We start from the raw sequence: 16,231 nt of genomic DNA, 5'->3' as shown, positions 1-16,231 counted from the left end.
TTGTATTTTAGATTATATTTAAATGTATGATTAGACTGTAGAGAATTATATAATATTTATATAATAATCATTTATCAAAACATTTGATGGATTGAATCTATTCAATCTTGGGATTGACTAGAATTATATCTGTTTCATTATTTCTTTATCTTTTAATTGCATTATTTTACTATGTTAATTTATTAATGTTGAGAGGCATTCTACAATGGCAGAAAGGGTGGAGTAGCTGGATGGTGAGTTGTTAATGCTAAAATTTATTTTGTTAAATTAAATTTGACAACCATTTACATGTCAAAGTTTGAATATTATTATAAATAAATTGTACTTTTATAAATAATCTAATAAACACCACATAAAATATTTGCTAAAATTATAAGTCTTGGAAATATAAATCATCGTTGTTTTAGAAATTAAAATAAAAGTTCAAGTGAATACAAAAAAAAAATGATACAATGAAATATAAATATTTTTAAGCATAGTAAATTATATTTTAATGATTTTATAATTGGTAGATTTATTTAAGATATCTATACTAGTTGATAATATTATAAAAATATTTGCTCTTATATATATATATATATATATATATTCTTCCTTATTATACTTATAATATATAATATTAAATTATATTATTGATTTATTATTAAATTTTATAAATATAGGGACATCACATGTCCACTTGTATATGACAAGAGACACCAATGAACAAACGTTGCACCTCCTAAATATCAACTATCTTCAACACATAAGCATTGCTCAGAATCTATTTGGAAAAACATAAAAATAATCTCTTCATCACATGGTGCATATAATGCATGTTGAATATGTTCAGATTTGTTTTCTGAAAGGACTATAAATCATAATCTAGCAGCTTACATATAAGTAATTGGAATGCACGTTGAATAATATTAATGGGTGTACCAGGTAAGAAGAACAGATATCAGTGAGTGTCTTAGAAACCAATAATGAGCACAAGGAGCACAAGCAATATCTGGCTCTTCTTATTCAATATAAAATGGCATTGTTGCAGATGAACATAATGCCATGCTTCCTTGATTTTAGAGAATAACATCTGCCTGTCTAAAACAAGTACAGAAATTACATGATTTAAAACTTTTACAATTTCTATCTGTCCCATATGAGGAGACGAGAAGAATTCTATGATTGTTGTCATCAGTTTAGATATGTGACATCTTTCTCTTTTATTTGACCTGGTTGTCTGCGCTGTGTGTTCTTCTTGTTGGCATCTCCTTGGCCTCTCTGGAAAATTTGAAATCCAAATAAAACATTCAGTCTTCACGTGAAAAGCAATAAAATATTAAGAATTGTTGACAAACCAACCTAACAAATGAATGAACTGATCGATATGTTAAGAGAGAAATTGCTCCCTCCCACCGCCCTTCCTCCCCTACCCCTCTCTCTCTCTCACACACACAACAAAGCATGGAAAAGAGAATAGGTGTACAGTAAATTGTTGATCAGTTTGTGCAGCTGATCTTTTTGGTTTTAAAAAAGGATGAAGCTATCAACACATGACCATGAAACTCATCGATATCATGTTCTCCTAAGAAAATTATATCCCTTGATTTGCCCCCAAAAAAGCCTCGAAGGATTTTTTTCACTACAATCATTCAATCTATTATCATGCTATCAAATGTATTTACTATTCTTTATATTTTTTAATTTTACACACATTTATTTATGTGTGTGTCTACACACACATGCTGCACTAACATACCAGAACCCCACACACAACTCAATACGAAGACTGGCAACATAGAAGTATAATATTACAAAAAATCCAGGAAGGCTGCCTTCACAATGCCATAGTAAGTAGTTATAAATATTTATATAGTCATGTGACACCATAGAGCAAGAGAATGTACAAGAAAAAAATCAGACTACATAAGAACTATTGTACAAAGACACATTTTGTGTTTCCCTTCATAAAGGAGCAACGAAACAATGCATCATCTAGGGGTTTGTTTAGGTCTCTGAGCACTGGTATTTAACATTTGGATGCATCTGAATAGTATAGCTCACCCTTCTGTCTGTAGCTGGTTCCATGTCCAGGTTGCAACCATTCTAGTCTTGGAATTAGTATATCGCTCCTCATGTGCAGGACACATCAGCAGTAGAAAAATCCAAGTATTTATGGATCTTCTTCAGCCTCTTGTTGCTTTTTTTTGAATTATCTAAACAGACTTCTTTCATTTTATGTGGTTACAGGTACTCTATAGCCTCAGTTCTGCTCTGAAAGCTCAAAAATTTCGCCTCAAATGGTTTTAAGGCATTCAGCTTTGTACTTAAAGATATCTTAAAGGATATACAGCCAATTCTTTTGATGTTGCTTTTAGAATACAAGAGGAGAACACATTTTTGAAATTTTTCATAAGATCTTGTCCTGCTACTTTGGCTTCATACCTTGAACTATTGCCCCAAGATGTATGAATAGTTCTTCTGTTTCTTGTATGTTTTAAAGGGAAATTTTTCATGTTGAACCGTCTGTAAATACAGTAAGTGATGTCTCCTTTTATAGATTCAGTAGCCAACTGCTGCTTCTGTTATTCATGGCAATTGTTATTCAAGCATCCAGCACTGAAAGATTTCATTCAAAAGAGACGAAAGGCCTTCTGACTCCCTGGCAAATAGGACACAGGTTGTAGTGTAGTTGTTGAAATAATGCTATTCTTGGGAAAATATTTGTCTAGCACATTTTCTTCCTACCTGATTTCCCTGCAAAGTTGCAAACTAATAATATGAGATACTTGAAGTGTGTTTGACCCTGGACAAGTTATTCCTTTTGTCTCATTGTACAGTGTGTATGAAGACATTATCCTCATTCTTGTTGACTGGTACCTAGGCAGCTTAAAACCTTTTTGATCTGAGCACTTTCAAACTGATTGATAGCTATGCAGCTTACTTGCATTCTGATTTGCATAACCCATTAATGTTTGCTAAGCAATTTGAATTTCTTGTGCTGTACGAGGATATTTGCAGCATATATCTTTGTATGGACACATTGCAGTATTTATTAGGAACAAGAAACAGATAGTAATTGACAACATTTACTTCAGGGGGCAGCATGGCATAATATAGAAGAGATACTAGATGTTCAGGGTTTGGGTAGTGTAACATGGAAGAAAGTTATTCTATGCATAGGAGGAAAAATTGCTTGGAGAATTAATCGGCAAACCAGAAGTATAAGATTCTTTGAAAAAAATAGGAAAAAAAGTTAAATTTTCAAAAAAAAAAGGTATAAAATTGTAGAAAAAGAGACATGCTATAATTTGTTAAACTCAAGGGCATGTCCATAGAGATATAGAGAGTAATTAAAATAGAATTTAACTCATGAATTGTAGAAATAGAGATTTTGCTATTCATATTCATATTGCTGATAACTTGATTGCATAGCCAGATTATTCAGTTAACTTTTTGAGAGAACAGTCACCAAATAGTTGCCCAAGTGTGAGATCAAATATCTTACAAGTCTAGAAGTACTTGAGATCAAAATGAATTGTCGAAAATACATTTTTTCATTTATATTCATATTGCTGATTGCATAAGCAAACATTCAGTTATCTGTTTAAAAGGACAGTCACCAACTAGCTGTCCAAGTCTGAAGCAACTGAGATCAAAACCTATCAGATTTTTAAAGAGGGCAGTCCACCAAATAGTTGTTTAAGTCTGAGATTAAATATTAGCAAAGTCTATGAAGTAATTGAGATCAAAATTTATCAGACAGCAATCTAGTTACTGTTAGCATTTATCAAAAGTGAAATTTGTTAAAAGTGGAAACCATTTTGAAGTGATCCAAGACTTTCATTGTGATTAAGGAAAGGAGTTCAATATTTGAGAAATCTTAACAAATCATATCTTACAATCTCAATGCTTTAAATTCCATCATGGTAACTGTTAAGTCCTTTATATGGGGTGAAATTCAGCAAAAGACATTTGTTTAGTTGAAGTAAAAGATTAGCAAGCCACTGGTTTTGGCAACTACTATTATAGGTGGTGACCTATGGTGGTGTCATATCAAGTGGTGCCCTCATATGGCCAAATGGTAAAATGGAAGGCGAAGTAGTGGTCGACACTAAGTGTGCCGAAGTGGGTAACATAGGTGTAAGAAATGGTCGAGGTGCCGACACCGCCTCTGTCTCGTTGCCCTAATCCTCTTTTGCTCAAGTGTTGCCTCCCTATGAAGCACTCTCACTACTCTTTGTGGTATCTTCTCATCTTGTGTCTGTGTCGCCATGGGTATCTAACTCCTATCTCACCCTCTTATGACCAGCTGTCATTCTGCTGATATCCAAATGTTGCTAATCAAATATCGGAGGCTCCCCTGGCGCCAACTTGCCCTACGACAGAACCTCCAACACGTCGGTCGGAATCTAGTGGAGTGCAACTTCTAAGAACAACCAGATGGCATGGTGGGGCATATAAAAAGTATGATGTCATGAACTCGTACATTCTATTTGCCAACAGGGATGTCCAGTCATAAACCAATCCATTCATAAAAACTATTTGTGGCAAACCAATGTTCGAGGCCAAACTTGCTCCCGTCAGTCCACTCTTTAGCATGTCAAGGATACAATGCCATGGCTCTTCTCTAATAAACTCACGTCTCATTACTCTACTCCTTGTGCCCTTTACTACAAAATCAAACTCGGTGGAAGTGAGTTCTCGAGCAAGCAACTTGATCCAATGCTCTTTTTGTTCCTGTGAGAGCTTGTGATCTTTTATTTCTGCTTTGTGTCTTTCGTGCCCAAGGAAACCAAAAAACCTTGTGAAATCTATGGCTCTGAAAGAGACGGTGATAGGATGCTTCCTATACTGAAATGAGTTGCTCCTGCTATGACTGTCGTATGCTTCAATCATCACTCTAATGATATGCTCAAATAGACGAATATAGAATATCGGCATCTAAATCGCCCAATGCACTTGTGCCTATTGTAATATCCACTTTATTATGTCTGTGTCAAGTGTCTCTTGCCACCATCGCCAATATTCGAGTCCATTAAGTCCCTCAAACTGAACTGTGAGGTGTGTAATGTCTTCTTTCTGAGGGTTTTTTTGAATTTTGGGACAAATTTTCTTCTTCTTGTTGCTCGAGGTTGCTCTTGCATTTGACCTACAACTCAAATACCTGAAGATAGAACTCTTGCATTTTTGTCCATGCCTGAGTGTCAGCTTCCAATTGATCCTTCCAACACCTTCTTTTACTTGTGGAATACATATTGTAACTGCTTCTTGTTTTGGCCTTATGCAAAACATGGTTAGGGCTTGAAGCTACCTTGTTTATGCGGTGCAGTTCTCCTTCAGTTAACCGATCTATAGTAGATGTCTTCTTTCTTTTGCTCTCCAAGCTTTGTGTCCCTAGGAAGTCATTTCCCTTCGTTGGGCCTTTTGTCTTTTCCTCGGTGCTTCTTTCCGTGGTAGCTTTTATTTACCTATGTTTTCCACAGGCTCTCACCTTTCTATGTCATTAATCCACATGGGTCCCAACATTTTCACCACGGAGAGTTAGTATTTGTCATGGGGATATTGTGGTTTCCTTTGTCGAATCTTCCGCCTACTCTGGGGACTTAAACTTGCTTTCTGCGCTTGTGCTCAATGTTTTGGTGCTTCACTATTCCATTTTGTTCCATGATCCTTTCTAGATGTTCCACGAGGAGTGCAATGGTGGTTCACTGTTGTCTTCCGCTAGAGCCTTAATTTCATCTGCGGGGACTTAATTGGTATCTACGAGGGTCTAATGTCCGTAGGGTACATGCTTTTCTTTTCTACGGGGTGGGTTCTTTGTGCGCAATCCCTGGGGTCAATTCTGTATGTGGCTATCTATGGCTTTTTTGTAGGGAATGAAGTGATGTCTGTAGTGTCTTTGACATTCTCCTTTTTCTTGTGGTGCCAATTCCTACTGTGCCCCGTCCATGTTTGTTGCGATGAATTAAATGATTTTCGTGGAAACTTGTCTTATTCACTTGAGGTATCAATGTCTTTTGTGGAAACTTGTATTGTATTTCCGTAGTGTTTGCTTGTGTTGCCAATGGCGACGACTCAATGGTGCCTAGCAGAACTTGTTTGATTCATGGACTTGCTTTTTTTTTCAAATATATTTTTTGGAATATATTATGTACTTAATTACCCATCCTAGCAATCCTAGCTCCCTTGACTTTGATGGTAGACTTTTAACTTCGATCCATTGACTGCGTTCGAAATTTCTTTGCCATCGAGTGTCCATAACTTTGCAGCACCATTAGCTGCAACTTCTTGAACCTTATAGGAACCTAGCCATTTCACTTTAAATTTGTCAGGTTTAATTTCATTTCACCCATTAAACTTCAATACCAACTAACCAAATGTAAACTTCATCTGTTGGAGGTGTTTGTCATGCCAAAGTTTCCTCTGTTGTTGCGCTACATTCGTCACCCACTGTGCCATTGCCCTTTTCTCATCCAACTTGTTCAGGGCATGAAGTCTCTTCCTTAGACTATCCATGTGGCCAAGTTTGTTATCAATGGCTATACACAAGCTAGGAACCATGAATTCAACTTGTACTACTGTCTTTGCTCCGTACATGAGCTGGAAGGGTGTCTGCCTCGTGGTTACCTTATAGGAAGTACCGTAGGCCCACAACATTGATGACAATTTCTCTTCCTAGTCTTCACCTTCAACTCCATAAGATTTATAAATAACTCCCACCAAGATTTTATTAGTTGCTTCAGCTTGGTCGTTCGCCCAAGGATAATATGGACTAGACAACACATGGAAGATTTTGAATTTAGTGGTTAGGAGTTTAATGATATGATTGACAAAAAAACCACCTCTATCGCTCGTCAACTGAATGAGGATGTCATACCTTATTATTTCTTCCTAAATGAATTTTGCGGTGCTTCATGCTAAGTTATCTAGTAGTGTGCATGCTTCAACCCATTTTGTTGAGTACTCAGTGGCCACTATAATATACTGACGTTGTCGACCATGACTAGCCTTCAGAGGTTAGACAAAATCCAACTCCCATCTTTCAAATAGCTCTTGGGCATGGGAAGGATTGAGTGGCATAAAGTCTCGCTTAAGGGGTTTTCCTACTCATTGGCAAGTATCACATCCAATGATCCATTCTCTCCCATCATTGTACAAGGTTGGCCACCATAAGCTTGCTAGTACTACCTTCCTTGTTGTCGTGTTAGGACCCATATGTCGCCCTGTTAGTCCTTCGTGGACTTCTCGAAGCACACATGGTACTTCTTCCTCCATCACGCATTGCCTTAGTACTTGGTCTAGACCCATTTTATATAATAGTCTGTATATTAGTTGAAAAGTCCTCTTGAGGAGCAACTTCATTCACCTGGAGGCATGTCTAGGGGAAAATGGGTTATTGATAGATACTCTCCTATACTTGTATATCACTTAGGGAGAACGATAATATGAAATTGATGCGCATCTGGGAAGTCATCATTTACTCCAACAGATGGCTCGCCAGACTTAATATGTGATAGTTGGTCGACAATCACGACTACATCTTGGCTGTACAATAATTTTGAATATGAACTCTTGGAGTAAGAGAAGCCATAGGCTCACTCTACCATGAATAATGGGTTTATTGACCCGATATATGAGGGCTTGATGGTCCACATAAAAAGTTAATAACGTCGCTATATAAGTAGTGCCTGAATTTCTAGACCAAATAATTCATTCCAAGGGCCTCACGTTCTGTGGTGCTGTAATTCTTCTCAGTGTTCGATAGCAACCTAATTGTGAAACATATTGGGCGATCAAGTTTGTGCACTCCATCTTGAGCCAAAGTAGCCACGATTGCATAGTTTGACGCATCCACGTGCACATGAAATTCTTTATCACAATTAGGAACGCTAGAATAGGAGCACCTAGCAACCTTGATTTCAGTTCCTCAAAGGCCTCCCCTTGTTTCTTCCCCAGAAAATACGGCTCCCCCTTCCTCGTGAGCCTGTCCAATAGAAATGAAATGTGTGAACTTCTTTATGAACTGACAGTACTATCCGATATGGCCGAGGAAAGATTTGACACTAGTCACATCCGTAGGAGCCTCCATCTCTACTATAATCCACACTTTATCGGGATTTGTTTTCAGCCTTGCATGGCATAATATGTGCCCGAGTAACTTCCCTTATGGCACCATAAACTGACACTTCTTTGGATTCAATGCCAAACAAGCTCATTGATAGTGTTCTATGCACTCTCCTAAGGAAGCAAAATGCTTGTCCTCTCCACTAAATATGGACTAGTTATCCAAGAATGTTTTAAAGTTTCTCATGGACATCTTGTCAAAGATGTATAGAATGATGCGCTAGAAGGTCGTTGGCACATTGTAGAGGCCGAAGGGCATCCTATTGTATGCATATACACCATCCTCCACTATGGATATCTGGTTATATCCAAAAAAACCATCCATAAATGAATAAACTCATTGCCCACAACTTCCTCCAGGATGTTGTCCATGAATGGAATGGGAAACGGGTCCTTAATAGTTATTGCATTAAGACATCGGAAATTCACACAAATGCAAATTTGGTTTGCTTTCTTCTTTAAGGAGATTACAATAGATGAAACCCACTCACTCATCTCCACCCGAAAGATAATATTTGCCTCCAACATCCGTTTAATTTCCGCTTCTACCCTTGTAGCATAATTCTTGTTCATCCTGTACAACCTTTCCTGCACAAGTTGGGCTCGAAAACTAGAGGATTTCGGTGTACACAAAACTTTGGAGCTACACCCTTCAAATCCTTGTAGGTCCAAGAGAAGAGGTCTTTGTACTCCATAAATTTTTTGAATTTTATCATCTTTAGTACCGAATCCTAATCAACCCCCATCAAGATGATTTTCAAGTTCTCCTTGTCCCCGAGATTTACCTCCTTCAACTTCGCCTCTTTGCATTGTATCGGTCCATCTTTGCAGAACTGATTGGCAAGACTCTCCTCGACTCATGCCTCGCGTTCCTTGTATTCTTTGAATTCCCAAGGGAACTCCTTCAAAATCTTCCTTGATCTCGAGCACATTACACGACGGAGAGAATAGTTCATAATCACTCATTTGCCAATGGAATAGGCCATCCATAGAATTTGTATCATCCTCTAACTCTAATACTCCATCATTGGACTCCATATTCCTTTTCCCTTCGTCTCCTCCATTGTCAAATTCTGAATCTGAGGAAGATGCTATTTCTTCTCCAACCAATTGTGTTTTGAGATCCATCACAAACTTTCTTCCCCCCCTCTCGAATGACAATATATTTTTCTTCCAGTTATGATTTTCCTTAGTTGTCACCAGCCACCCTCTCTTGAGCATGGCATCATATCCCTTCCGCTTGAGAGGGATTATGACAAAGTCCAATGTGAAGAGTTATGTCCCAATTGTTACTTATTGTGCCATTAACATTCCGTGGGGTTTGATGCCATGTTGGTCAGACCCCAATAGGTTGAAGGTTGGCAGCCAGAGTATTGACTTGTCTAGACTCTTCCAAGTCTATTTGCATAGGACATTTACCCCTGACCCACCATCAACAATTGTGTTCATTAGCACGTTGCCCAAGATGCCCATCTCCACTGCTGTCAGACTTCATCTGTTGTTGACAGTAAGTATCACTGGGTCCGCTGCAAAACCTTCCGGAAACTCTGTCCGTCCCAATGTGCTCATTGGGATGGTTGCATTGTTGAACAAGGTTGCTTTTAAATAAGGCATTGTTTCCAATAGGTCCTCGACTTTCACTGGTATCTCTAATTGCACCATCTTCCTTAGGATATTTTGTTTTGTTGTGACTCGGCTAGAATAACCGGAGGTATCCTTGAGATCCCTTCAGGCCTGTACTTCTTTCTCAATCTCGGCCTTCGCCTCAAGCACCCTTTATTTCTCTGTATGAGGGTCAGGATAAATGGCCTTTTTTGCTTGGGCTTGTGTAATTGCTAGGATATCCTCTTCCCTGTCTCTTGTTTCCACATCAATGAGGTTGCAACCAGGCTTTGTATAGTTGGCCTCCTAGTCCACACCACTTGCATAGTTTTTGTGGATTTTCTTCCTTCTGGCAATCTTAGCATTGTATCATTGGCCTTCCTTTTGCATCGTACTAGATCTATGGGTGATTGTTATTTTTATTTCCTTTGCCTCCCTGTCGGTTATTTCTATAGCCACTAGATGTAGTATTATTATTGTTTTGTTGACTGCTGGTTCTAGATGTGGAAGGTTTCTTCTGTCTAAACAACACTTGTTGGTTTTCAACCCTCAGATTATAGGGACATTCTTTGGTGGAATGTCCCGCAATCTGGCAAATGTCATAAAAGGATTTCTTTGGGCAAGACCCTTTCATGTGTCTATCTTCCTTGCAGTCCATACACCACACCTCATCTTCCTCGGTTTTACTTGATCCTCCTTTCGTTGCCTTAAGTTCATCATCCTCTGAAGGTCTTTTTCTAGGGCATGCACTTTCTTACTTGATTCTTCCTCACTACTTTACTCCGAGGACTTAATTTTCTTTGAAGTCCTATATTCGCTTTCAAGGTCCATTGCATAGTTATATGCATTTTCGTATGATGTTGGTGGTACGACCTTCATCTTCTTCCAGTGGGAAGATTTTAGTCCTTCAACAAACCACCACTTCTTCAATTCATCAGCTGAGGCAGATTCCATTTTCCCCATTAATCCCTTTAATCATCGCTCGTAGGCTCTAACCGACTCATTCTTCCCCTCTTTTGTGTTGTAGATCTCGGCAAGTATCTTGTTGTCATCTCTTAGTAGTTTGAATCCCATTTGGAACTCTTTCTTCACTACTGCCCATGTTATCAAACCAATTTTGTCCACATTAGAATACCAGTTGATGGCTCCTTCCCTAAATGTGGTAGTAAATTGTTTAATCCACTCGTCTTGATCAGTGATGCCATTATTGGTCCAAATTGTTTCTCACACGTACGGCAGTGTCATACCGGATCTTATTTTGCTTGGCCTATAAACTTGGACAATTTTCATTTGTTCTCAACCATGACTGCTGGTTGTGCCACCCGTTGCACTACCGGTGGTGCTACTGACTGTGTTGGTACGTTACACTGTCTATTACACTGCAGTGTGATAGGTTCTGAAAAAAGGTTTGTTTGATCATCAAATTGTACTTGTTTGTACGATGTGTGAGGGACAAAGTGGTTACCCCGCACTCGTGCTCCTTAGACACCTTGAGCCACACTAGTTCCTTCTAAACTTCTGTTTGGATTCTCTACTTGTGGTGTACGCAAATTTAAAAATTCTGCCATCATTTCCACAATCAAATTCAACCTTTGTCGTGTCTCCTCTAGTAAATCCTTCGTACTTTTTGGTCGTGGAGGGTTTGGCGAACCATGTTGTTCATTTAATGCACCTCTTGTGGCACCGTGGTCATCCTTCGTGACCCCACCATGGTACCCATCAGCAAGTTGCCTGACCCTTTGCCTCCGCTTAACTTGTTGTGCAAGGATCAATGCTTGTTGTGTAGCTTGGACATCATCATTTTGTTCCCTTCTATTTCTATTCTTATTCAAATGATTTGGCATAAATTCTTTTAAAAACATTATAACTAACAAAAACATTTTTATTTATATAGCCTCCATACATCATCATTGGGTCGTTTATGAGACTGTTAATAGAGTTTCATTGCTCTTTTCACCCACACTCCATTTACATTCCCATGGCCATGGGCTCATGGGTTAGACGTCCGTTGAGTTTCATCATAATCCTCTGATTCCCAACAGTTACATTCCAAAAAGTTCCTAAGAGTTTGTTGCCTCCGTTGCTCTCTCTTGGCTTCCTCCCATTGCCTCACCTACACCAAGATCGTTGTAATGTTCCTTGTGAAACATTTAAAATTTCTTCATCAAACTCTTCAAAAAATCTATTCATATGTATTTCCCTATATTTTTAAATGACATTCCCCGTAATACTTATATAGATTATTTTCCATCAATCACGAATCTTCGTAATTTAATCATTTATATTGATTATTAATTAATTTCATTAATATATATTTATATTTATATTTATTAATAAAGATTCTATATTATGTTATATAAATTTATATAAGTATATTATTGGTATTATATCCTTATTTATTGCTATTTAATATTATTTACTTATTAGATAATTTATCATCTCAATAATATATTATTATTTATTCTTTAATATTTATTAAATTAAATTATATTTATTATTTATAATGAACTTATACAATTTATATATCATTATTTACTTCAATAACTTAAAATGTAATACTAATTATTATATATAATCTTTTATATATTTATTAAAATAATTATTAGAAGTATTTTATTGCATTTATTTTTTGACCTTATTGTCATCATTGGGGGACATGAGAAGTGTTCCTATGTGAAACATTTAATAATTCTTCATCAAACTCTTTAAAAACTCTATTCAAATCTATTTCCCTATATTTTTAAATGACATTCCTCCTAATACTTATATAGATTATTTCCCATCAGTCACAAATCTTCGTAATTTAATCATTTATATTGATTATTAATTAATTTCATTAATATATATATATAAAGGTTTAATATTAGGTTATATAAATTTATATAAGTATATTATTGGTATTATATCCTTATTTATTGCTATTTGATATTAAACTTATTAGATTATTTATCATCTCAATAATATGTTATTATTTATTCTTCAATATTTTTTAAATTAAATTATATTTATTATTTATAATGAACTTATACAATTTATATATAATTATTTACTTCAATAACTTTAGTATGTAATAATAATTATTATATATAATCTTTTATACAATTATTATAAGTATTTTATTGCATTTATTTTTTGACCTATATTGTCATAATTGGGGGACATGACAAGTCCACCACTCTCAAATTTGCTTGTCCTCAAGCAACTGATGTGGTTAATAGCTCAAATTCATTCTTTTCCTTGCATGTGTTAAAATACTTGCAAAGTACACATGTTAGTATATGATGTTCTATGAATGAAGACACAAAGTAGACACATTCATGCATGTAGACACAATGCAAACACGAGGTAGACACTCGAATGAATAAAGACACAAAGCAAACACATTGATGCATGAAGACAATAATGTAGACACAGAGAAACATGTTAAAAATTTGTTAAATTACTTTTCACAATTTGAAATAACAAAATGTTAAGGAAACATTTTACCAACTTTCATCGTGAATATTATGCTCATTTCCTCTATTTAGAAATCAAAGTTCTTGAACATGTGTCTTTTAGAAACTTTTCTTTAAAGCTAATACTATAATAGGGTGTCTAATTCCCTATTGGATGGTAGATTTATTGCTGCTCAAGTTTGGACACACTCAATTTGGGGCTCCCTGAGATCTTTATCCATATTGGGATTCTCTTGCCCCAAGGAAACCGACTGATTTACTCCTCCCCCTATGCACACTCCTTACCCACTAGGTGCATAGTTAATTCCGTTGTGGATGGTAGATTTACTGCTACTTGAGTTTAGACATGCTCAGCTTGGGGCTCACTTAGATCTTTATCAATGTTGGGATTCTCTTGCCCCAATGCAACCGATTTACTCCTCCCCCTATGCACACTCCCTATCCACAACGTACGAATAAAAGAGATTTTATAGACGTATCCATAATTTATTAATTATATTCTCCTTCAAGGTTATACACAAAATTGATAGGGATATGTTATACCCAAAGTCGTTATTATAAAATGTGTTTACCAAATTGAATCCACTTGAACAATATTCATTTATATATTTTTTTTAATGAGTATGATTTTCTATGAAACTTTTATATTTTCCTTCGAGCAGAGTTAGATATAATTGTATATACCATCTCCTCCATAAATCTAAGGGGTTAAGAATATTTAAGAAAAACAAAACAAGTATAATGCCAAAATACGTATAAATGTGCATACCTTGTAACCCCTTCTAAGGATACTATTAATATTAGTTCTATCTTTGTTGTTTTCAAATGCCGCGTTGGTTGATGCTGCCCCATCTGAAATGAATCATTGGCCAAGTCATACTCAACCCCTCTCATGAAGACCTTATTACTTGTTTGGATGACAATGTTTTTAATCTTTTTCATGTTACCACCCTTTTATATCATGCCTTCAAATTGGTGCATATTTAACCTTGTCTTGATTCCAACCTTTCTTGAGCAATCCCAATAACTCTTACATGATCACTTGTTTTTTTTTTTTTTTATGGTATCATTGCTAGTGTATATATTTTCAATGTTCCAAATCCTTGAGGCTACCTCTCCATCTTGAAAGATCAATGCACTTTAATCACTGTATATTTTTCCTTCCTCCGCATTGAATGTTTTTCATTTTCATTATATGTCTTGCAGATTTGAAGTGTTACATCCTTATATTAGATACAAGGAATTTTAGATCACCTCCTGTACATTATTTTGACTATCAAAATATTGATTGTTCTCCTTATGGATTCATCGCTTATTGTATATTCATGTGAAAGTCTTCCTAATTTCTTTTCACATTCTTTATTAGTATATTGGAACTTAATATAATCACTGATATGTCTTGTTAACTGGATGGTATCTTACACTATCATATATGTAATGATGTTTATCTAATACCGTGCTCTACCTTTTTTTGCACCTTATATCTCCGCCATCATTTAATACTTTCTTGAATTAGTGGTTGGTTCACTGTTCCAAATGGCTACGAACGAACTTAAGAGAGTCCTTTCATTCAACCCAAGTGTAATGATACCTAAATGTGTGAATGCATATAAAGTCATGGTTTTGGATTCACGGGTTCGTGGGAGAGTGATCCAATTTGTACAACCCATCATGAGCGATCTGATTTGATTGTTGTTGTGATGTGGAGCCTAATCAAACTTAGAGGTTTATTTGGCACAGTTTCCCTCCAGATTATTTCTACAAGGGTTTGGGGCCAAAACGGGGTCGAGGACAGTGCCCTTAAAGCCAAAAATCACCTTATATTGTAAAAGGCATCGGCTACTATTTTTATATTATTTCTAGCCCTAATTTCGTAAGCGGCAAAAAACTTGTATAAAAAGGCTTAGGGTTAGGGATTTTCATAAGGTATGCAAAAATTGGTTCTTGCGGCGGTATTGAGCTGTAAGGGATTACAGATTGTAATCAAGTTGTAATCACTGAATAATAATAATATTGGACTTGTTGGTGGACATAGTCCAGGGATTGGGTGAACCACATTAAATCTTGGTGTCTTGTGTACTCTTATGTGCGATCTATTATTTTTTGACATTGGTTATATTTGCATGTAACTATTATTTCTATCTGAGCTTAATCCTAACAAGTGGTATTAGAGTCAGGTTGGTCGTCATTTTTTTTTTTGTTAAGGCAAATTGTCATCGTTTCTTTTTTTAGCAATCCTCTACAGGAAGGTCTCATGATTGAGTGGGAGCAATGGCAGACGAGGGTAAGCTGAGAGTTGACAAGTTTAATAGAAAAAACTTTCAGTTATAGAAAATGCAAATGGAGGACTATCTTTATCAGAAGGATTTATGGAAGTTGTTGGGAGGAAAAACTAAGAACCAAGGGACTATGACAAATGAGGATTGGGATCTTTTAGATAGGAAGGCACTTGGAAGCATTCAATTATGCCTGGCACCATCTGTGGCATTTAATATTACAAAAGCGAAGACGACAGAAGTATATGAAAAACTCTCTACTTCAAACAAAGTATTTCTCATTAAGCGTTTATTTAATATTAAGATGACAGAAGGTGGATCTATTGTGGATCATTTAAATGAGTTTAATACTATTACTAGTCAATTATCTTCTATGAGTATTAATTTTGATGAAGAAATTAAGGCTCTCTCAATTTTGTGTTCTTTGCTTGAAAGTTGGAATGGCTTGGTAAAGGTTGTGAGTAATTGTGTTTCCAGATTTAATACCCTAAAATATGATGATGTGATCGGTCTTATTTTGAGTGAGGAAACTCGTAGGAAATCCTCAAGTGGATCTACATCAGGAAGTGCTCTGAACGCACAAAGTAGAAATAGAACGACTGAGATAAGAAATAATTCTGGAAATCATGGTAAATCAAGAGGAAAGTCAAAGGGAAATAGGTCTCAATCCAGAGGACCGAGAGATTGTTGGTGTTGTGGTAAAATAGGGCATAAGAAGAAAGATTGCTGAACAAGAAAGAAAATGGAGGAGATGAACCGGAAGAGAACAAGGAGGCAAATGTGGTAAGTAAC

The 16,231-nt window shown here is 36.3% G+C and overlaps 1 protein-coding gene across 2 annotated transcripts in view; it reads right to left on the bottom strand.

The window, feature by feature from the left end:
* The window catches only part of LOC149552882 (mRNA capping enzyme family protein), a 256,559-nt gene that overhangs the window by 31,020 nt on the left and 209,308 nt on the right, over nt 1-16,231 (bottom strand). The window contains exon 14 of one of the 2 annotated variants that reach the window (XM_089788423.1): nt 765-1,260. The exons of the other annotated variant lie outside the window; for it this stretch is intronic. Coding sequence (XP_089644549.1) covers nt 1,174-1,260 — 87 coding nt within the window. The 3' untranslated portion in view covers nt 765-1,173. Of the gene's footprint in view, nt 1-764; nt 1,261-16,231 lie in introns of those variants that run through there. 2 annotated transcript variants of the gene reach the window in all.

Source organism: Cupressus sempervirens, chromosome 6 (genome assembly GCF_028749045.1).
Source record: "Cupressus sempervirens isolate cs-2001-9-10 chromosome 6, ASM2874904v1, whole genome shotgun sequence".
NCBI lineage: Eukaryota > Viridiplantae > Streptophyta > Pinopsida > Cupressales > Cupressaceae > Cupressus > Cupressus sempervirens.
Note: the sequence above shows the minus strand (reverse complement) of the source record. Positions and strands in the feature narration are given on the sequence as shown.